This window comes from Sturnus vulgaris, chromosome 10, assembly GCF_052056855.1.
Source record: "Sturnus vulgaris isolate bStuVul1 chromosome 10, bStuVul1.hap1, whole genome shotgun sequence".
Taxonomy (NCBI): domain Eukaryota; kingdom Metazoa; phylum Chordata; class Aves; order Passeriformes; family Sturnidae; genus Sturnus; species Sturnus vulgaris.
Window position 1 is genome coordinate 15939075 of NC_142252.1, and position 22638 is coordinate 15961712.

General features: G+C 39.4%; 1 protein-coding gene across 27 annotated transcripts in view; it reads left to right on the plus strand.

Moving 5' to 3' along the window:
• The first annotated feature begins 996 nt into the window (after window positions 1-996).
• Window positions 997-22638, plus strand: part of LRCH3 (leucine rich repeats and calponin homology domain containing 3) — a 61849-nt gene continuing 40207 nt past the window's right edge. For all 27 annotated transcript variants that reach the window (XM_088170411.1, XM_088170414.1, XM_088170412.1 and 24 more), the window contains exon 1: window positions 997-1222. In XM_088170411.1, coding sequence (XP_088026537.1) covers window positions 1012-1222 — 211 coding nt within the window. In that variant the 5' untranslated portion in view covers window positions 997-1011. The remainder of the gene's footprint in view (window positions 1223-22638) is intronic.

Consider the following 22638-nt stretch of genomic DNA (forward strand, 5'->3'; position numbering starts at 1 on the left):
GATAGCCTGCAAGGGGTTCTTATTGATCAAATTCTTATTAAATATTCTGAAGAACACAGCAGAAAGCAACCTAACTTAAAAGAGGGCTCACACTCCTTGCCCAGCTTAACACCCTGACAAGGGAGCACTTCTTGGAGCGGCACTATATGCTCACTCGTATTTGAATGTGTCAGCTACTAATTCATGTTTCAGCAGCACTGCCTAATGTAGTGGTTTGGTGTGGTGAGAGTACCAGATGTGTCAGCCCAAGCACCGATTGTTGCTGTGACATGTCTCGATAGCGAGAATCTCTGTCATCAACACCTTGTGCTGCACGAACAGCCCGAGCAGCTTCCGTGGCGTGTGGGAGTGCTGTGCCAGCAGGAGGCACAAAGCAGTGGAAATGCTGCTATTAATTGGCAATGCAGGACAAAGTACTGCCTGTAAATATATTTGATAAGGTGTTAAATATTGTGATTGTCTTGCTACTTGATTACTGACAGCTTTTTTTCTTCAGCATCAGCTGAGGTGTGTTGGCTGCAGCATCAGGTGGGGTCAGTGGAAGCAGCTGGGCAAGACGGTATTTATTAAGATGTCACAAAGGGTGGGGCCTTTTAATGTCATCAGTCCTTAAGTTAAAAAACATGAAGCAGTTGTTACATTTCCCACTTAGCAGAGATTTGTGCGCTCTACCCTTGTTTGCTGCTAGAACGGGCCTGGCACCCAGCAGCTGGGAGCGATGCGCACCCAGAAACCAACCCGTGACATCCCATGTTGGCGGGAAAACTATAATTTGTAGGAGTTTCAGCAGGTGTCCAGGCGTGTCCGTGGCGGCCGCTCCTTGCAGGCCGGCTGACCCGAGTCGGGGGGGAAGATGCGGCCCCGAGGAGAGGCTGGTTCGGTCCGGCTCGGTTCGGCTCGGCTGGATCGGACGCGGGACCCGCGCGGTCTCGGCGCCGCTGGGCGGCGGCCGCGCATGCGCCCCTGCGGCGCGCTCTGGCATGCGCTGTCCGGCCGGGCTGTGGCGGGGAAATGGCGGCGCCGGAGGGCGGCTCTGCCGCGATGCCCGCGCCTTGTCCCGCTCCGCCTGGTCCCTCGGCTCCCGGCTCCTGGAGCCGCTCCTTGGACCGAGCCCTAGAAGAAGCGGCGGTCAGCGGGACGCTCAGTTTGAGCGGCAGGAAGCTCCGGGACTATCCGCGGGCCAGCGCCGCCAACCACGATCTCAGCGACACCACCCAGGCTGGTGAGAGGGGCGAGGTAGCGGGGAAGGGGAGCGGGAGCTCTCGGAGAGGGTCTGGGGGTCCTGGCTGCCCAGCCAGCCCCCCGCTCAGGACTGAGTCTGAAGTGGCCAATTTGTTGTCTCTTCGTTAAATTGAAGCTGGTTTCGCCTCTTCCCTTCGCTCTCCGCCCTTCCTCTCCTGGGCTGAGGCAGGATGGAGGAGCTGTGGTAGGGTTCTTCCTCTGCCCGTCTGATGAGATCTCCTATGTGTAGGGGATTTTTTCTTTATCATGTCTGCTGTGAAATGTTTCCCTTATGGGGAATTGTTTTCAAAAGCGTTGTGGAGTTTTTCTCTGTATTGCTGGTCGCTGCTGTGGTTTTAGCCAGTCTTGTTCTTGCTCTGATACATCTCTATGTGAATGTGTGTATATAAATATATGTGTGCACCCTCACACTCTCTCATCTTGTCCTGCTGACACGGGAAACCAACCTTCCAAGAAGGGCTGTCAGGTGCGTGTATGCTAAAGAAACTATTTCTTATAAGCTCTGTAAGTTGTTATGCTTCTATTATTGTAACTTCAAACAACCATAAGAAGATATGAAAGATACTATGAATATAATCACAGCCCTTTTTTTTTTTCTCTTATATAACATGAGGATTTAAGCATATTAAAGATTTTTAACTATTTTACAAGGTGCAGGAATCATTAAGACTTTTGTCCTCTCTGTTCCTTAAATGTATTCATAAGAATAGACTAAAAAACGTGTACTTTGACTGTAAGTATCTTGGTCAGAAGTGAAAATACATGTGTTTGCATATTACTGTACTAAATAGAGAGGTGAGACGTGGGAAATGAGAGTTTGTGCAGGATGTAACAATCTTCTTAATACATTGTATAGATCAAATTTAGTTAATTTTGATTGGGCAGCTGTATAAGTGCAGTCAAAGTAACTTTAAAAGGTGTTAGCATGCAGTCTGTTTGTGGCTTTGAAATCTAGTAATTTAGACGTTTTAGTATTCAGTTGTAGCTTGAAAGTTTAGAAATAAGCTTCCAGCATCCCTTTTTTTTCAAGTTACCATGCTTGTTAGTAAGTGTGCTGGTTACACTGTCAGTTAAGTAATTCAAAATGGAACCGTCTTTAAAATTGTCATGACTTCATGCTCTGTCCTGTAACATCCTACTTATGCAAAAATCTGTCACTAACTTTTCTGTCATGAAAACTCAAGCAAACCTTTTGACAACAGTGGTTTGCTTGTCTTGAACTCATCTATACATAAAAAGCACTTCTTGTTGGGATATAAATTTTTGGGGTAGTTTTTGTTTCATTTGTACAAGTGCAGTTGCACAATGAATGTGTAGTGGACTATCTGTAAGCAAATGCAGCATACACATTTGTGAGGGGTTTGGGCTTTTTGTTTATAACACTATTCATTTACTGTACTCTTAAACAATTTGTGGGAATTCTTGTTCCCACCAAGGTTCCCATCTATTGTGATGAATATTTGCATTGTAGTTGTTCAAGAAGCATTAAATGCTAATAAGCAGCAGTGCACGCCATACACTTTTGTACATTTATCATCACAATGAACCTTAGAAAAAAGCTAGAACTGTTCTTAAGTTGTAAAAAGCAACGCTTATTGAGTGTATGTGGGGATACACATGTTTAAATTCTCTGTTTTGAAGGCTGCTGTGAATAACTTCATCTTGTGGGAGTTTTTTAGCGTGGTCTGTTCTGTGACTTTTTTGTTCTGAATAATGCTGGGCACAGTTTTGTTCATGGCACGCTTACAATTGTTTTATATAGGACTAGCCACAAATAATATGATACAATGTATTTGTGTGTTAGGTGTTATAAACACTAAAAGTAAACAACTCCGCGCACTGTAGACTCCCAGGAGCCTTCCTACATGCTGTGCCACAGACTCCAAACACATGAGGTGCTGCATGTCTGTGTTTCATAAAAACTACTGGAATTGCTCCCAAATTACAAATCCAGTTATAAACCTGAAGATGAAACAACAGTGTGCAAACCTTCCTCCTCGTGTGCCTGAATAGACACATCTCCAGTGTGAATCATTTACTGATACAGCTCATTCCCATTCCTGTAGCAATAAAAGTAACTGCATGTCAGTGTAACCACATTGATGCTTCCGAGGTGGGAATGAATCACATCCTTCATTAACGTAACTACCCTGCTGGAAAACCAGGATCTCACACTGCCTGAAGCCCTAACAGAGCCGCTGGCCTTGCCTGGAAACTGCTGTCAACACAGGTGAACCAGCAAAGTGGGTCAGTAGGAACAGGGCATTAGAGATCAGGGCTTTGATCAAGTTTAGTTGGGTGCCCTGTGCGGATTTTGAGGTTGATGGTGGGTAATGTCAACCAAAAGGTGCATTTTTAGATGTTAAATCAATAGGAAGATCACATTTCTTTGGACCTTGTAAGGGTTCAGATTTGACTAATGCTAACTCTAATGCTCAAGCTGTAATAGCTCCTATGTAGCATTCTTAGCTACTCGCTAAACAGTCACCAGAGCAGCAAAACCAGGTCAGGTTTGCTGCGCTTAATTTTTCCACCCAAAAGAAAAACTGTATTAAGATAAAAAAATAAAGTTCCTCATTAATAATTTTCTTCAGTCCCTAAGCTTGTCGCTGGAAATTGGATTGTCTAGTTATGTCAGGGCCTTGGCTGCTTCTGGGCACTGCTGTCTTCCAGGTGATGAAGACCCATGTGTGACTTTTTAAACCAATATCAATGCTCAAGGTCACTCTCAGAACAGAGCATATAACTTCAGCAGGCAGTAAAGCAGTAGTGAGTTTATAGTTGTTTTGTACTTTGACTGGAATTAAGATGACATATAAAATCAAGTTGAAGATGAGATAGTCTGTGCTGGAAAGCTTTGGCATGGATTAGCAGGAAGGTAACTCCCTACAGTGTGTGATGCAGTCGCCCATCTCATGTTCTCATATGCGAGAGATGTGCAAGAAATGCAGTGTAGTAATAACTAATAACTTAGATACTGAAAGAGTATCTCATTCCTTTATATTCTTCCCTTACAGCTTAATTGGACTTTTAGGAATTGGCTCAGGTTTACAAAGCTCATCAATGGTGAAGAATGAGCAAACTGCTTCATTATCAAATGAAGGATATGTTTTCACACTTTCTAATTTTCTTTCATGCTTTCATTTAACATTCATTCTCTCTCTCAATTTTTTCTCAGTTACAACCCATTCGTCCATTCCTGTTCTTGACCACAGAATAGGAAAAGGAAGGGCTATAAACCACCTGAGTTAAATGTGAAAAGAAGCACAGTTGCACTTTGCCAGTGTTAATATAGATTCTGATGTCATTATTTGACAGCTTTCCCAGTGGCCTAAAGCATACATTGAGAAGAAAAGTTATTTGTTAAACCCTCCATGACAGCTGTAATTACTTTAACCACTCACTGTCTCAATTTTTAAAGGAGAAGATGGGAATATGTGGGTTTATGCAATAAAAGAAGTGTCTGTTGCATGGAAATTGAGTAAGATAATTACATGCAGCTCACTGTGTCTTGTTTCTGGAATATATTAGTAGTAAAAAAAGATAGAAGGATTCTGACCAGGAAGAATAAAATAGTTTGCAGTCCCTTTACAATGGTTTTGCCAATAAGGCATCTCTGTAATTTTGTTCTCACTAGCTCTCCATAGAAATGGTAAAATCTGACTTTCGTGTCAATAAAATTTCTATATGCCAAGTGCTTGCATGCAGAAGGACTGCAGTGAGGATGTGAGTGTTCTGCAGTAAAGGATCTTTCTGGTGTTTTTCATTCCTGCTAGAAGTTCAGTTGGTGCTGCCTAATGAAATGTAAAATGGCTTGGGAAGCACAGCGTGGCTCAGATAACAGTGGCCCTGTTACCCAAACGTTTGTTCTTAAAGCCACAACAGCACAGTCAAAACCAGTCTAAAAGTTTTATTTTTAATCTCTTTTGGTTACTGTATTTTGAATGTAGACTTTATGCGATATTTAAGGTAACTAGGAAGGAATTGGAATTATTGTATGTTCAAATCTCAGAACGTCAACAGAGTTTGCAGTTTTGATACTTAGATTATCTCAAGTTTCAGTATTAAAGCCCAAAACCTCATATGTCAGTAGAGTCGTTCAGTCTTGCGATTGGATTTGTGTCCTTGTCTCTACCCTTACCAAACCCCAAAGAGAAGTGCCCTGTCCAGAGGTTCTAGTAGCTGTAGGAGTGAGAAGGAGAGAGGATCAGAACCCTTCCCCTGACTTTGGACAGTAATCCAGCTTGTTCCATTTAGCTGCATTTTTTGGTCTTAGCTCCTACTTGTGTCAGTCCTTGTTTAATTTGATTATTGCCCCCTTTTTGTTTTTGTTTCTGTTCTTGTTGTGTTTCTGTTATTTGGAAGTCTTGATCTTGTGTGGTCTGTGTATAAATACTGGGAATTCTTGGTCTAATGGAGTTGCTAAAAAATTGCTAAATTGAAGTCAGTTCTCTGGCTTTTTTTTTTTTTCTTTTCGTATTCTGAAAATACAGAGAGCAGTAGACTGTGGTAGTTTATAGTTCATTTTTGTTGAATGTGTTGGGTTTGGATGGAGACCTGAGGACTGCAGTAATGCTCAACTGTTCTTGGCACACAGGAAGTCTTTTTGCCTTATGTTTTATGGCAGCTGGGAAAATGCAATCTGAGCATGTAGTTTCTAATCCTTGTGGCAATAAAAGCAATACGTGACATTCAGATTGTCTTTGTTTAGCGAGTTTATCTTTTAAAACAAACAATCAAGTACCACTATCAAATTTTACTACCAGTGAGCTCTTGTAAGTAGTGTTCAGTGGTGTTGCATATGTTTCTAGTTACTTCCCTAGTTTTCCCCCTTCTTTGAGTCCATCATGATCAGATTTAATTTGTTTTTAATACTGTCCTGTCTGCATATGCCCTCGTAGTTGTATTTTTGGAGATAACTGTAACTACATAAAAAGTAAAGAGGGTAGGGATTCATAGTGGGATATATTGAGCCCTTCAGTCACATGAAGGACAAATTAGAATTTAGGGGAAAAAGGAGATGTCTGTGCTTCTTTCATGGTGCTTCCAGCCCTGTTCTCCCGTGGCTGTACCTGTGCTTGGAGGTAGAAAATTCATCCTCGTTAAATGCTTCCTGAAGACCATCATAAATACACAGCCTGATGTGGTCCAAGTTCTATGCTGATGCCAAAAGGGGAAGTTCTGCCTTCATCTCCTGCTACACACTCAGCACCAGCAATCCTAGTGCCTTCTAGCATGTTTCATATTTACCTGGCTGAAAATCCAGCCAGTAACTACTTGTATCAAATCCTTGGACAGCTCACTATGTTTTCACCTGCGTGTGAATTCCAGCAAATGGAAAGGATGGAAGCACTGCATGGGTGATGAGAATGAGAGGGTCTGTTTTGGCAGATATGTAAGCTTAAATGAAATCACACCTTAACTCTGTTTTGTAACCTTTTACCACTGACCTGCTGTAAATTTGGTAATAATTTTCTGTCAATGTGCTGGCCTTTGACCCAGTGAGCGTAAGAAATTTTTATTCTACAATATGGCTTACAGAGTTGAATTTCATTCAGTGAAACTTTACTACTGATAAATATGACTCCCGTGCATTCATTTGGCAAAATACATTATTTAATGTAAGTAGTTTTAAACTTATGGCTCTGGTTTAGAATGCAGTATATGTAATTGGTTTATTCAGCGGAAGGACCAGCAGTAGAGAATTAGTTACAACAAACTGCAAATTATGTAGCATGTGTTAAAAATAAAATTACATGGTAGCTAACACAAAGGCTATAACTCGATTCAAGGGTTCTTCTCTCTGTAATAAGTAATCAGACTTGGATCTCATGGTTGTTTGATGTTGGCCAAACAGCTTGAATGAATTGCAGTTGTGTATTCATCTGAAGCCATGGGCTGTGCAGGGTGCTTTCTTCTTCATCTGCTGTTGTCTCTCTCTCCAAAGTGGAGGGGTGGAAATCCGTTCATGTTAGAAATGTCTAGTGGTTAGATTTATCAGTGCATCAGAGTTAAAAATATTGCCTTAATTCTCTGAATTACAGATATTTAGAGAGGATGCAAAGGGAACAATCTTGTCGTCTTTTCTTCACAGGACTGTTGTGCCTAAGAAGTACTCTTCTATTTATGTGCAGGAAGAGGGTTTAATGTTTCAGCTTGAAGTCCCCAAAACTGTCCCAATAGTCCTTGACTTCAGCCTCACTTACAGTTCTACACTACAAACTGCTGCTTCCACTGAGCCCACATGTCTTTCTGGAGTGAGGAGACTTTGTTCTCTTCTAGCTGATAATGTCACTGATTTGAAAGTTAAAGCATTTACACTCATAACTTTCTCCCAGTGAGCTTCAGGCACTCCAAAATGAGAATATGCTAAAAACCCCCAATTTGCTATGTAGCCCAGGTGTTGGCTGCTGGAATGTATGTTTTGTGACCATAATGTGCTCTGTGCAGCGGGCAGGAGGATTAGGGAGCATCTATTCAGTTCCACCCACCACCCAGACATTGTTCAGTGACCCATGTGAATTTTAGTCTCTTTATTCAGCTTATTGTTGAAACGTAGCTTTGAATACAGAAACGTGTTATTGTTGCCTTGGGCTTTGGGGTAATGCTCCAGACTATTGAAAAGTTTTTAAACACTATTTTTCATGTAATCTCTGTGCAGTGAAGCATGGTAATGTTACCGCATTTTATATATATGAAACTTGGAATGGTATAAAGTTTGAAAGCATCTGCTGATTTGGGGTACCAAAATTTAAAACACTTAGTGCCTCAACTTACAGGCATTGTTTTTAAATGTAGCTTTTAATAACTTCAGATGCCTTGGTGACTCCTCAAAAATACTGGGAATCAAGCCCAACAACTAGAAAAATGTGATTAATTACTATGTTTTTGAAAGATTAATTTAGAAAATTTGCTTAGTAATATGAAGGAAATATATATGACAGTATGCAGTCTGTTTTTCCAAAGCAGTATTCACTACTTTCAGGTTAACAATCCCTTTTTCTTTCTGTGTAATTCCCTGTGCTTTTTCCCCAATGTTTTTTCAACAACATTCTCTTTTATAAGACCTTAACTGTGATCAGTCCCGATTCTTAGAGTAATTTCATCTTGTCTGAAAAATTTTATTTAAACAGAAAAATTTTGAAGAAGAATGAAAAGTGGTACGTGGTTTTTAATTAAAGACATGTGGATGGTAGATGTGCACAGGAAACGAGCAATTCAAGTTCTGTGGGCATCTCTGATGATAGACTCCATCATCCTTGTGCTTGATTTAGCAGTGTTCTTAACTGAGATTTCTCTGTACAAAATATAATTGTGTTTTCCAGGTTTGCTTTCCTGATGCTGAATTATAAATTCAGGCTGAGTTTTAGTCAGAGATGCAGTCTGAATTTTCTAGAATGGTTGAGTGGAATATAGCTGGCATCTGTGTGGCTCATCAGGACAGTTCAAACCTTTGCATTTCTTTTAGGTGAGCCAGCAAGATAGCAGGAGGTTGTCATTCCCTGGAACCTGTTTGTAGGGTGAGATGCTGTGTTTCCAAGTTGTGCAGATGTTTGAGGGCAGAGGTGATGGTTTGAGCAGATGTTAGGTTCTGTGTTTGGGTGTTCTGGAGGTGATTATGCTCTACCAGGTGATTATGTTCTACAGAGGTTGCTTCCTGTGTTCATGTCATGTGTCTTGTTCCCAGCAATGTTTGGTATCTCAGTTCTGTCTCTTCTGCCCACATTTTTTTTCATCTTTGTCCTAACTTCCATGTCTGAACACTTTCTTCTTTTCTTGTTAATCTTGCCTGGTCTCAAATGCCTCTCTCTCATCACCATCTCTAGTCTTCTCATCCAAGTTGTCAGCATGATAAAAAGATGAATAACTGATATCTTAATATTTGGTAGGAAATACCTTTTAAAGCCAAGGAGAAAAATAATTTTAGGATACTGATGAGACAAGTAATAATTTGAACGTGCTTAATTAATGATTACTATTATTTATGGTCACATATATTGCCCTTTAGTTCATTCATAGACCAAGGCTTCTGCTGGTCGTTGAGCTGGTGTCAGTCATGCTGTTCTCAGAGTCTGAGGGTCACTGAGCACAATAATAGCAGGACAGTTAGGAGTTTCTCACTACATTTGTCCCAAGCTCAGCTATGGAATAAATGTTTTTGTAGAGGACCACGACTGAATGTGCTTATGAGCCATAAAATATCTGCTATTTCCTTTCATTCTGCTGGCTTGCAAAGGACTGGGGAGATTTGTGCTTAGCAAGGTAAAAAAATTATCTTTGGAACCCATCTATGCTAAAACAGCAGGTCAGCCATTGGAGTTGCAAACTTACTGCAAATATTCAGATGTTAAATATTTCGTGGCTCCGTTCTGCTGGGTGCAAATTGTCACATCATTCAGGGATGGCTGTGTGTCAGGTTGTTATAATTACCATTAAAAGTTAGTGTGGAAATCCCAGGAGCTTTGCTGTTGGTAACAGTCATCAAACCTTCACTGGTGATGAGCTCAGAACTGGCGTTGTGTTCTGAGCATGGTGAAGGAAATTACACACACTCACATACACACATTTCTAGTGCTCATAACCTGGCTGTGAATTATGTAACTGAGTAATACAGATGTGGTATTTTAAACATCTGCCATCTCTGTTTTCACAAATACGGTAAAATGAAAAATGCATCTGTTAGGTTCTTTTATCAACATATTTGCATTGCATTTTCTGTTCACAGCTCCTGTATTGCCCTGTAGTGGTTAAGAAATAAGTCTGTGGAAATTCCATTCGAAAAACATGTTATCAGTTTGAAACCAGACTGCTTAAGTAGCTTTCCACATATAAATAAAGTTAAATACTATTCACTTCATATGCCTGTCACTTAAAAGATATTTTTCCTCTTTGGATGCATAAAACAAAAGGCAAAAATACAGATTTTCATCAATAATGCAGTTGTTGCCCCAGTGCTGCCAGATTTGCAATATATAAATGGAAGAAAAACTTTTAACAGTTTTAATAATGACTGTTATTGTTTCTGTCTAATTAGATTTTCAGACAGAAATGTGATTTTTTTAAAAAAAAGCAAAACTAACTTCAGCTGTATCCTTGCTATATGATAGAGTTTTTTCCAATGCTGAAAATGTTATAAATAGAAATGCAGGGGTTTTTAGAAACATGCATTGCAAGCTGTATGAGCAGATTCTGGGATAACTCGAATGAGGTGATGTTCTCTTTATTTTGGGGAAGGGGCTTCCTCTTCTAATGTCTACAGCACATGTCCCTGGGGCTTTCTCAGTATAGTCAGGAGAAATGTTTCTGGTACCTGACAATTGTTAAGGATAACAGAAGCAAACAAACAAACAGAAAGGCCTGAGTAGAACCCTGAGATTTTCTGTTCTCCAGTCTGTGGGCTGGCTGCCACTTCACCCTTGCAGAAGCACTTTATACTTCAGTTTTTCTCAGCTGGAGGTGTTTCAATCTGCTGAACATTGTTTTTTAATCATATTAGAAAAAAGTGTGTTCATACTTACAGTATGCTGTTCAGATTTGCCTATTCTATTTCCATTCTGCTTTGGACTATAAAGAAATCCTCCTATCACTGCATTTCCCAATTCTTTGTATCTTGATTTCTCTATTTTGTGTGGCACATTCTGCTTCCTTCCTGTGTGCACATCAACACATCCTTATGTCAGAGGCATGTAGAGAAGAGTTTGTTTGGTGTATTGTTTTACTTCCCAGGCAAAAGCATGTAATTTTAAAGCTGGAAAGCATAGTTTGTGCTCCATGAAGAGAGGAGGAAAAAAAATTACAGGTCATCCATTGTATGTGGGGGACTTTTTATTAATCTCATTTCAAGTTTTCTGTCTCATATAAGTGAATTGATTGAAACAGGTTTTTTATATGCCTTTTTATTTTCTTTCCATGCCAGATGATTTGAAGCTATGTGACTACATTACATAATATCATAAAATTGCATGTTGTGCAGAAGAGTCATTCCGGGTGTAATGCTGGTATTAATTTTTTCAGGCAATGTCAAACTCCAGTGGCAAACTTTCATTACAAATTCTTTTGTCAGTTTATGGCAACTTGTCTTATGATCCTGCCACTCTTGCTGTCTTACTCTGCATCAGTGAAATGCAGTACTCTCTGTTTCTTTTACTTAGTATTTCTTGTCACAGTTACAACGATTTTTTCTTCCTTGGCTGTAGGTGCTGCTTAAATAAAAAAATTGGCGTTTGTTAAATACTATCAGGAGAAACACAAGCTAAAATAGTTTTGTTTTCAAATATGGTTTGTGGTGAGACTTTTCACAAGTTTCTCATTTCTTTCTTTTTAGTGGCCAGGGAGTTTTATTTCAATTCTCCTAGAAGTACAGACGCATTTCTGTGCCTCTGCTGATCTCAGGATAGATTTTCGTCATCATATTGTGCTTACAGTAATGAACTCAGTATTACTTTCAGGGCACGAGAAATACTCTGTACTGCTACTATTGTTAGTGCTTTATCATATTTTTTTTTTTAATATATAACTTCAAATATCCTGCTTGACTCACATTTTCCTACCCTTATTTCTTTTTTTTTTTTGCTGATCACTTCCATATTTATACTGAAGTTAGATGAATCTTTTAATACTGTGCCATTTTTATAATATTGTTCAAATACTGCATATCAGGGCCAATTATTTTCAGTGTGTAACCAGCCCTTCCAGTTTGCTGTATGTGGTTCAATGGCTTATTGGCTGTTCAGTGAATATCAAATCTGTAATTTCAAGACTCTGAAGTTTTCCAGTACCCTTGCTGCATCAAAGCCCTTCTCTCTTATCTCCCCACAGCCTGTGCAGACTTTAAGAAATTGTTAAAGCTGAATTATTTCCATTAAATCTGTTGACTAAAATCCAGGGAGTGATTTTTGCATTGGGACTGTTTTCTATTGTTTGGGGTTAGATTTCTTTGGAATTTTTTTGCAGTCTCTGACTATTAATTTGCCTCCTGTTCACCCAAGTTGGAGACTGTTGACCCTCTTTGTACCCAAGCCTGTTATCCTAGTGAGGTTGTGGGAAAGATAAGTAGGTTGAATAAATATCAAATGTATGTTTTAACAATTCTCATAATTTTTGATAGGAAAAACTAATAGATGGATCTAGAGGTTTGCACATGGACTTACAATCTGGCAATAGGTTTAGCTCCATTTTCAAAGCTTTTTTAATGTATTTTGCTTTAAATTGATGTTTTTAAAAGTCGAATTTTTTTAGTTGTACCTGAAGGAACTTTCTCTAAGGGGCTGGGGGGATGAGTTCATTTACTGCACACTTCCCCTCCCTGGTAGCTTTGTGAAGCAGTCTTGGAAAATGAAACCCTGCTCTGCTGGAACTCAGTCAAGTATTTCAGGAGCAGAAGGCAGAAGCAGTGTCGTGTTGCTGAGGAGAAGTGAATGCTCTCACACATCTCGGGTGTCTTGCCTGTGCCCTGTGTTAGCAGGGGTGAGGCAGTTTCTCTGTAATTTGGAGATTTTTCCACTTGAAATTCTTACATGCTTTCAAATGAACACTTTTTAAATTACAGTTTTATATACATGTACAGCTAAAAATAGCAGCAGTTGAAATAGTCATTATGAAATGGAATAACAGAGATCTCTGGAAGTGGAATTCTCATCGTTGTTGTGCAGTGTGGGCAGTGGCTGCACAGCTTCTCTTCTGTGGCTCAGTGTTTGTCAAGAATTTTCCTAGCAAGGCAAAAAGCTTCTATTTTCATCAGTTTGCACTGAGCTGGTATAGATAAAAGTTGTCACATGCAGAAAACAGTTTCACTGAAGGAGCTGGAGGGATAGAACCACCCAGCCAAAAATTTTCAAAGTGACTACTGCAGTTTGAGATTGCTCTTAAAAAGCTGTGATGAAAAATCAATGTTTACTGTTAATCTTAAGCGTTTCCCTGAAGAGGAATTGGTATGGTTTGGATTTGAAAAAGAAAATGTCATTGTGGTCAGATGAGTTTGGATTTTGTTTTATAAAAGGTGTTTGCTTCCAGCATTCATAGTGTTAATTTTACTTTGTGAAATTAAATGCATACAATTCACCTCAAATACTAATTGGAGAACGTAACAATCATTTTGATAGCCTTGCTTCTAGTTTTTAGCAAGCTTTGCTTTTTTTCTAAAAAAAGTGAAGATGTATGAAATGGTAACTGCAAGTCCTGTAGCTCTTGATCCCTGGTAGTGTCTGCATGGTGTGATTTTGACTAAAAGTGACTTTTATGGTTTCCAGATTCAAAATTTATTTCAGATTTTAAACTTATGTTTTGGCAGTTGCTGCCATTTATATCCTCATTTGTCTTTTCCCTCTGTTATGGGATATTTTCCATGCATATCCTATACTGTTGTTTTATTTATTGACAATAAAATGGCTTGTACTGCTCAGATGACTTTGTAAGACTCCTGCTCTCTTTCTAGAATTCTGGCAATAATTGTCCTATTGAAATTGAAGCACTGCTTGTGTAAAGTGTAACAGGCTTTTTTTGTTAGGGATGATGTCAGCATGAGAGATGGCCTCAAGGAGCCATTAAAAGAACATAGGACTTTTGACTGTTGGACTTTATTGACTTTTCTCCTCAGTAAAATATAGTTCTGCAGAAGATGGATCAGTGTCTGCAGTGACATGAGACATTTGGTGACTTTACTGTGCAGTCTGATGAAGATGTATCTGAGTGCCATAAATACAGAGGCACTCTATTAAGAGTGTCAGAGAAATGCAGTAATAACAGGCATAAAATTTTATAGAAATGCTTGCCTTTCTCTGAAAGTAATTGGCCTTTTTATGTGAAATTACTCACTTCGAATTTTCAGTTCTGGTTTGTTTCTAACTCTTCCCTTAAGATGTTCTGGAATGTATTCACAGCTAGCATTTTTTTCTTTATTGTCTGTCCATCTATTGCAGACTTTATTCTATTGTGGGAAAAGGGACTATAATAATACGTTTTGAACTGATTGGTGAAATAATAGAGGGAATATGCAGAATTAATGTGACATTAGGTAAATAGCAGCTGTTATATTAGCTGCCTTATTTATATGTGAAAATGCTTGTAGATGGAGAAATTTTATGTCCAGTATTAAGATTAATTAAAGCTTTTAGTAAAATAAATAGATGAATGATAGAAATAATAAGTCTTTGTTAGCTGTATTTTATGTTTCCAGCTTTCCTGACTGACACATTCCTCCTGCTTTTATTCCATTCCAGGTTGTCCTTCCCCAAGTTACAATTTACTCACAGAGCCATTAGAATGGCTGAATATATGAGATATTTTCCTAATTGAGATGAAAGCCAGGGCAGAACATCCAGCAAAGTGACAGTACCACACAATCTTCCTCACTCGTGATCTCTTCAGGTGTGACTCTGATAGTCACGAGCAGATTGTTGAGGGTCGTTTATCATTGCAGTGATGTACCTGGGATGCCTAAGCTGGGTGTGGAAGGACCACCTTGGGCAGTGTAAATGCATTCAAAAGGCATTGTGCCACCTTGAGGGTTTTTCTAGCCTAACTCAGTCCTACTTAAAGGCCCTTGACACCCTTCTGTCAGCAGTGTCATTGCCTATGACTGTACACTCTCTGCATTAGGTTTTACATTAACCTGTGGGATTGCTTTGTCCTGCCTGGTATCTGACCCTTCCTTCCCCTCCTTTTTATGAATAACTGAAGGTTGGCTATGGATTTTAGACTACAGACTGTGGTATCTGAAAGTCTTATCATGGAATGGAGGAACTAATATTTATCATATTCTTGATTTCCTGTCTTTTTTGTGAGAAGCTGTATGTGCAAGCAGAGTTTCTTAGCAGGAGTCTTTTATGTTTTTCAGATCTGCTTCTGCATAGCCTTTTGTTCATATTTCATGCCCCATGTTTTCCATGTAAAATCAGAAAAGAGAGATAAATGGGTTTGAGGAGATGATAATGTGTATGAAGACCTTGAAGCCCTCTGAGTGCTTGCTGACCAGTCTCTGGACCATGAGAAAAATGTGCTACTTTTAACTTGTAGAAGTGAGGAGATGTGAAGTTCCCCATAGAACACAGAGCCTTCTCTCCTCTTGCTGAGAGCCCTGTTCCACTGGCTCAGCCCTTGCTCTGGAGGTGCAGCTTGCACTGTGTCCTGTACTGAAGTTTATTTTTGAATACAATTTGCCATGATGTGAGGACAAGCATAACAACATTAGCAAGCTTTTAATTAAAAACAAGATAAATATATGTATTTAGTGACTTGACTTTCAAATTCAGCATTTCAACTCGAGCCTGCAAAAGAATGTCTTCAACTGAACTTTTTTTGCAGCCCTTTGCCACATTCGTTCTTATTTCTGCATGGCAGCTCAACTCCCCTCTGCACTACAAACCAGATCACTAAGAATAAGTTGCTGTAAGTTATGAACTGACAGTCAGGTTAGTTCTGCCCCTGTGGACATGACAAGTTATACTCAAGTCTTGAGCCTTCAGTTGTCGTGAAATCTTCATGGGAAAGGGAAGAGATGTCAAAGAAAATGAGGAATTGTTTCTTGATTGGAAGAGTCCATAGAAGGGAGGTATGTTGATGTTTTTGGAGGGGGTATGTCCGTATACTGGTATTTATTCTCCTTGTCCTGAGTGTGAGAACTGAGAAAAGCAGATGTCTTAGATAAAAATAGATGATGCAGAAATACAGAAGAGGTAAATTTTGTTTTGTATATGCTGAGAATCAAAGCAGCAAATCTGAACCACGTAATAATTCTAAGTTATGGTGTTGCAGTGAGACATTTATAAAATGAGCTTAGTCTCCTTTGGTTTAGCTAAGATGGTTGCATACTAGAAAATGGAATGCTTAAGTAATGAAGACTTTGATCTGATTCAATTCAAAGTAATGTCTGCTTAGAAAATGTTGATGAAATATTTTCTTTCAAAAGTTGTTTTCTTACTTCTCCTTTTCTCAACTTTTTGTTAAAGCAAGACTTCAATTTGTTTGTCAATGTGCTGATAACAGCTAATTTAAGGAAACTGTGCTGCCAAAGGAAGTCACTGCCCTCATATATCCACTGGAGAGACAGTTCATTTAAGTCCTCCCTAAGTTAGCTTCAGGCAAAATTTGTAAGAGTAGTTTAAACTTCAAAAATCATGTGCGCTAACGTGACGGATTTTCTGCCTGATGTGAATTGGGAAATGCTCACACGAGCATTGCAGAATCATTAGCTTACAGCAAAGGGCCAGTAGGGAGGACCTAAGAGAGGGGATAATTTTAAACCAGTAAAGTTGGATCCCAGAGAGGGGGATCTCCAAGGCTTTCAGATATCATTTAAACTGTCTTTGTTACACTGTATAAAAAGCTAGAGGTGAGAGTTTCATGCTATGATATGACTTTTTTTTTTTACTTTTAAATCAACAAGGAGTAGGTTTGGGTCAAACCTAAACAGCTTCTTTTGAACCAGTTTATCAATGGAGGGATGTGTGCTGCTGTACCAGCTTTGTAGGTATAGTCCAAATGCTGCTTTCCTTGGAGATAAATACTGTGTATGTGTTTCTGCATAAAAAAAGCAGAGAGGCCTGCAGTGCAGCTGGACATTGAGGAAGTGAGCTTCCCCAATTTAACCAGCCTTGGTGAGCTGGAGACTCCAATTCAATTACTCAGTGATAGATTTTTTGTAATATTGCTTCTCCAACTTTGGCTTAGTTTAGTTTGTTCGGCTTTAAGTTTTAGAGCTGTTTGAAAGAGAAGCATGAGTGCCAAGTTTAGTGAGGAAAGGGGATGAAATTTCTAGAAGAGAGATGAATGGGGGGTGTCTCTGGGAAGTTGGAAGCAATGCACATGTAAAAACTTCTTTAACTGCAAACCCCGTGTGAAGGGGTTAGAATTAATTCCTGTTTTCAGGCATGGTTAAACAGTTGCACTTTGCGTCATCCGTGCTGTAGCAGTACACGAGTTGCAGTTTGTGTTCTGTGTGTAATCTGTCTGTTGTTTACTGGCCAGTCACAAGGCCCAGCTCGTTGGTCACCTGACTTCCTTCTGCCTCCCTTTTAAAGCTACTGAAAATCTCTCCCTGGCCATCTGAAAAGTGGTTTCATCTCACTCCCAAAGCGTTTGCTTAGCTCCACTGTGTGCCATCCTTGAAGTACCATGGTGTGTACACAAAGACATACCATGCTTTGTATGTATCAATAATGAGCAAAACTTGGGATTAAGTCCCTGATCACAGTCCTGTATTTGCTACTCTGAAAAGACCTTATTGTGAGTTAAGGAACCAAAAAAAAAAAGGCAGTTTCATGGTTATTATCAACCAGCTTGTCCAAATCCCAGCTACTGCCAGAAGTCCTGGTCTTGTTCTTCAATACTCATAAAGCCACATTCTCGTCTTCTCCCTTGTGTTGATGTTAGAGATTACTCAACTGCAGCAGGAACTGGATCATGCCTCAGAAGGGCTGAAAACTATTTGTGGTTTTGTTTTTTTCAGGATTTGTTCTCAGTAATGAGACCAAACTGGCAGTGTGGCTGCACAGGCAGAGGTGCTGGTGCAAGGGAGAGGACAGTAACACATGGCCAGTAAGGAATTGCTCTGTGGGTTGGAGTGGCTGACTGTGGAGCCAGGGTCTACATTGAATAATGAATAAATAATAATTGATATAACAGTTTGATCCATTCGAACCACAGATTTTTCTGCTCTAGAGCAAACTGGAGGAAAAGCAGCCAGAGTTGTTGGAATATGAAGAGTTTCCAGTTCCTTGCAGGGGCTGGAGCCTGTCACTCTTGCCTGCTCTCCAGTAACCACACAAGAACAATTATGTAATGGTGTTCAGTCGTTGTCACTGTTTGGTTTTTGTTTTTAATAAACAATATTCTTCCTTGCAAAAGGAAAATGAAATCATTTTGCAGAGGAAGTGGCATTGTATTCCAAGTTGTTACTCTTGTTAGAATGTTTATCCTCTTCTTGCAGTACTCAGGTTGGTTCTGCTGCAGCAAGACATGATGCTTTCCTTGGAAATGTGCTTTCTTGCCAGTGCTCACACAGCAGCAATAAGGGCAGGACTGTAATATGTGTTTGTGTTTAGTCAGCATTTTTTAAGGTTTTCCTTCATGTGTAAAAGAGAAAGCTAAACTACAGCAAGTAGGCATTAAAAACACGTCGAGAGAAAAAAGGGAAGGAGATTGGGAGCTGGTGTTTAGAATCTTGTTTTCCTCTTTGATCCCAGGTATGACTGAGTTTTCTTAGTATAATTAAAGTTCTTACAGATCTTTGTATATAGATTTTTCTAGTCTTAAGAGCAAATGGTGAATAATGAAGAGGCTAGGTCAGGTAAGAGGGTTTTACTTGCTTAATTTTTTGTTGGGTTTTTGGGGTTTTTTTTGTTTTTTTGGTTTTTTTTTTTTTTTTTTTTGGTTGTGTTTTTTTCTTTATGTGATGTGTTTTAACAGAAGAGAGTTGCAGAAAAACTCTGGTGTAGTTCAAGTAACTTGGAAGTCAGATTCTGCAAATCTCCCTTGTGTGACTGTTCTTAAGATGCTTCTGAGTTAGAAACCAAAAAAGCCAGCCAGGTTTCATCTGGTAATCTAGGTGTTGAAGGAAAAGGTAAAGGCTTTGGCCATAGTTCTCACTTCAATAAAATTGCTTCAAGCAGGGGATTTGTGGAAGTTCTTCAGAGAAGTGAGGGATTTTCTTGTTTTTTAAAAGCTTTGGCAAGAAACTTTGTTATTTGTATTGAATGTTCCAAAACAAAAATGTAGCCAGAGGAAATAGCATCTGTGAAACTTTGATTCACACATGTGAAACTTGACAATGATTTGGCAGTGATTTGAAGCTGGTTTTATAAAGGACAGTTAAGCAGCCGTGGTTAAAAGCTTCAACCCTTGCCTTTAGCACTCAGGGAGATCCAGAGAGCCCATTGCAGTGTGATGTGTAATCTTCTATCTGTGTTTCATGTCATGCAGTGAATTCTCAGGTTGGTAGAGCAAGTTTTGATGGTCACTTTGTGTTCCAAATGTAGCACCATCAAGTCAACATTTGGAAGAAACCAGCAACCTTTGCCTTGTTTTCTGGAGCTGCAGAAATCACAGCCCATGCATGGTGCCAAAAGCAGCAGGTTGGGGATTCTTGGTTACAAACTGTTAGTTCATGGAAATGGTTCAAGTGCAGTTTAATGTTCCTGATGCTGCTGCTAAGTAGGAGTGTGATCATGCATATCAAGCCTGGATCTGCTGAGAATTGAAATGTGATAAGTGTATCAAGGATCGATCACGCCTGAACCTAATCTTCCTTCATTAAATACTGGAAATTGAAACTGGAAATTCCATATTTCATTACAGGGCTACAGCAATAACGCTGATGAAAACAGACTTCATTAAATCTGTTCTGTGGGTATTCTGGCTTGAGCAGTGAGGCTGTCCTTGGCAGTTTACCTGGGGAAAACACAGAAGGAACAAATGCATTTTGGTTCAGTAAATGCCACCTTAACTAAATAGGCTTACACAAAGGGTATCTTAATGCCTGGGGAAATAATTGGGAAAAGTTCAGGTTTGACAGGGCTGGCAGGTAGAAGGTGAGTCAGGAGATGACATTTTTGAGGTTTGTTTTAAATTAGAGTATGGCAGAAGCAGTAGTCTTGTATCACAGCATGCAGGAAGAGATAGTCACCCCTCCTGTGTTAGGAAATCCTCCAGGTGTGAAATGAAGCTTGAAGAATGCCAACATTTTCAGTGTTTAGAAAGAAAAACACTCCCAGTGTACAGGGACCAGCAGCATCAGAAGTATATCACAGAGGTATTCTCTTATGATTTCTGGTTTCCTTGTGCAAGAAAAGTCAGTGCCATAATACCAATAGCTCATCTGCTTGGGGCTATGCTTTCATTATATTAGTTTTTTCTTAGTAGCTTTATGGGAATGCTTCCTAAAAGTCAGCAGAATCACGAGCATTGCTGCTCTTAGGTTATCAAGTTCTGAAATGTTTGAGACGTGGGAAAAAAAAATTTAATAAAACTAGGATAAAAATGCATGCATTTATTTGGCTAATAGAATGAGTGACAGTGGAGCTGAGGTTTATATAAGAATGTGCCTCAAATCCATTTGGAAATGTTATTGTTCTAATAGAGTTGATTCTAAATGTCAGAATTGAGCAATCAGATGGCATCAAGTTCCTCAAAAAATGGTTTTAGTGACATTATGTGAGAGGTAGCTGTACCTAAGCAGATACTTTCCAGGGTGCAATAGCTGTAAATGAGCTGTTCTAGTGAGCTGCTTTCCATATCATCAAGACTATATCACCCAATTCAAGGACATTCTTCTGTGCAATGGTGGTTTTGTTGTTAATCAGTGTGAAACTGTGGAGTTTGCTTCTGGTCTTTAAGTTGTGTATGTGAAAAAAAAAAAAAAAAGGCTGTTTACACAGTTCCAGATTCTGGTATTTCTTCTTAAACAGCTGTACCTTCTCCTCCTAAAGCAGTTCGTGCTGTCTTTTGCCTTCTGTCGCTTTATTGGCTGTCAGCCTCCTGATCATTGATTGGCTTCTTTAATTATTCATAAGAAAATATATTTTCCTCTGTCAGCTGCAAGCTCAAATGTCTTAGATTTGTCTGTTAATAAAGGAAAACCAGGAATGTGCTTTCAAGCTACAACACATGTCTCATAGTTTTTGGGAGAACTGAACATTTGCTTGCCATGCAAGTGAAGTCATCCTAGCCAAGGGCAGTCTGTAGCCACCAGTGTCACCATTGGGATTCTGATCAGTTCACAGATACCAGGGTTGTTGCATCACTGCAGCAAGTTCATGGCTGACGTCACACACTGCAAAGGGGTTGTTGTGGAGCCGTGTTACATCATGGGTGGGAGCCCACAGCTGACAGTGTCACAACCTCTCTTACATCAGTGTGGCCAGTGGGTGTTGTGGTGGGTTTTGAATAGACAGCCAAAATCTGGCCTTTGCGGGTTTAAATATAAAAAAATAAAAATTTAAATTATGTGGGGAACACATGCAGATCTCTGGTGACAAAAAGCAGATTTTTATCAACAAAATTTTGTATCAAAGCTCAGGTCTAGAGCTGCCCTTCTTTGTTGTAGTTAATTGGAATGAGAGCAGAAGCTGCATTCCCATCTCAACAGGATTAGTGGACTGATCCCATTAGCATCTCCTGATGAATTGGAATTCAGCACCACCCAGCTGGTCTGAGTGCTAGAGCTGAGCTGCAGCTCCCTCTCTTTGCAGTGTATATAGGGGGTACCCCATACCTTGCACAGTGCATCTTTATGCATCTCTGATTGTCCTTTGGAGACGAAATTTGTGTTACAGCTGTAGTTAAAAATGTGTGAACGTAGCCCTGCTAATGTTTGGTGTTAGAGGAACATTCTTCTTTGAGAAGGAAGAGTTTGCATTTACTGCCAAATGATGCAATTTGAAGCATAGTGTATCTCTAGTCACATTTAACATTGGATTTGCTGACTTTCTCCACAGAATCCCAATTAAGATGGAAAAGGTCAATGATCTGACTGCTCTGAGATTTCATTTTGTATCTGTACTGTTGGCTTTTTTGTCTTTCACAAAGAGCTTAGTTCCAAAGAATGCTTCCCCTTTGCCAAAATTCCACATGATCTTGCCTTCAAGGAAACACATCCATTTTTAGTAAACTCGGAGAGCCTTTTTTTAAAAGAAGATCTCTGTAACAATGATTTTAACTCGTGAAATGTGGACACAAATGAGTTAATCCTAGTTCAAATTATAACCACTATATTTCATTCATATGATTATTCATAGTGAAATTAAGTATTTGTGCTTTTAGGGAGGAATTAATAATTTGTTTTTTGCAGTTTAAGGTATGAGAAGCAGCAAGGATGTGCACCTACATGTTAAAGAAAATAACCTGCATCGCATTGATTACTTCTTGCTTGTTAAAAAATATGAAAATTTAAATAACATCTCACTACAACATCTGTTGTTTTCTCTGAGAAATCTTTCCAGAAATTTTAGTTTACACAATAATTTGTACTGTAATAACTTTCTGTTTTCTGATTGTTTAAGTTATTTCATGCATACAGTAGCAGAAGAATATAACCAAAACAAGTCGTAATTGGCAGGATATTAATTGGGTATTTTAAATCAAATACCTTAGTTTTTTCCTTTACCTCACTTCCACTTTCTCTTTTGAAAAAACGCCAGCTAGTGCTGTGCTGCTGGGCAGCAAATCTGTGAATATAAAACCAATCACTGGAATGCTTTTCTGGCACGGGAGAGGATTCCAAAAAACAGAACAAAATAAAAATAAGTCACTGAATCTTAGGACTTTGGGAAATTAAATACTTATTGAAGGTTTGGGGGGGGGGACAAGGCAGGGATTGCAAATAAGCAAAAGCAGTTCTTGAATTTGCAGATTCAGAATTCACACTTCATTTTGTCATATATTGCTTCTGTCTGATTCTCAACT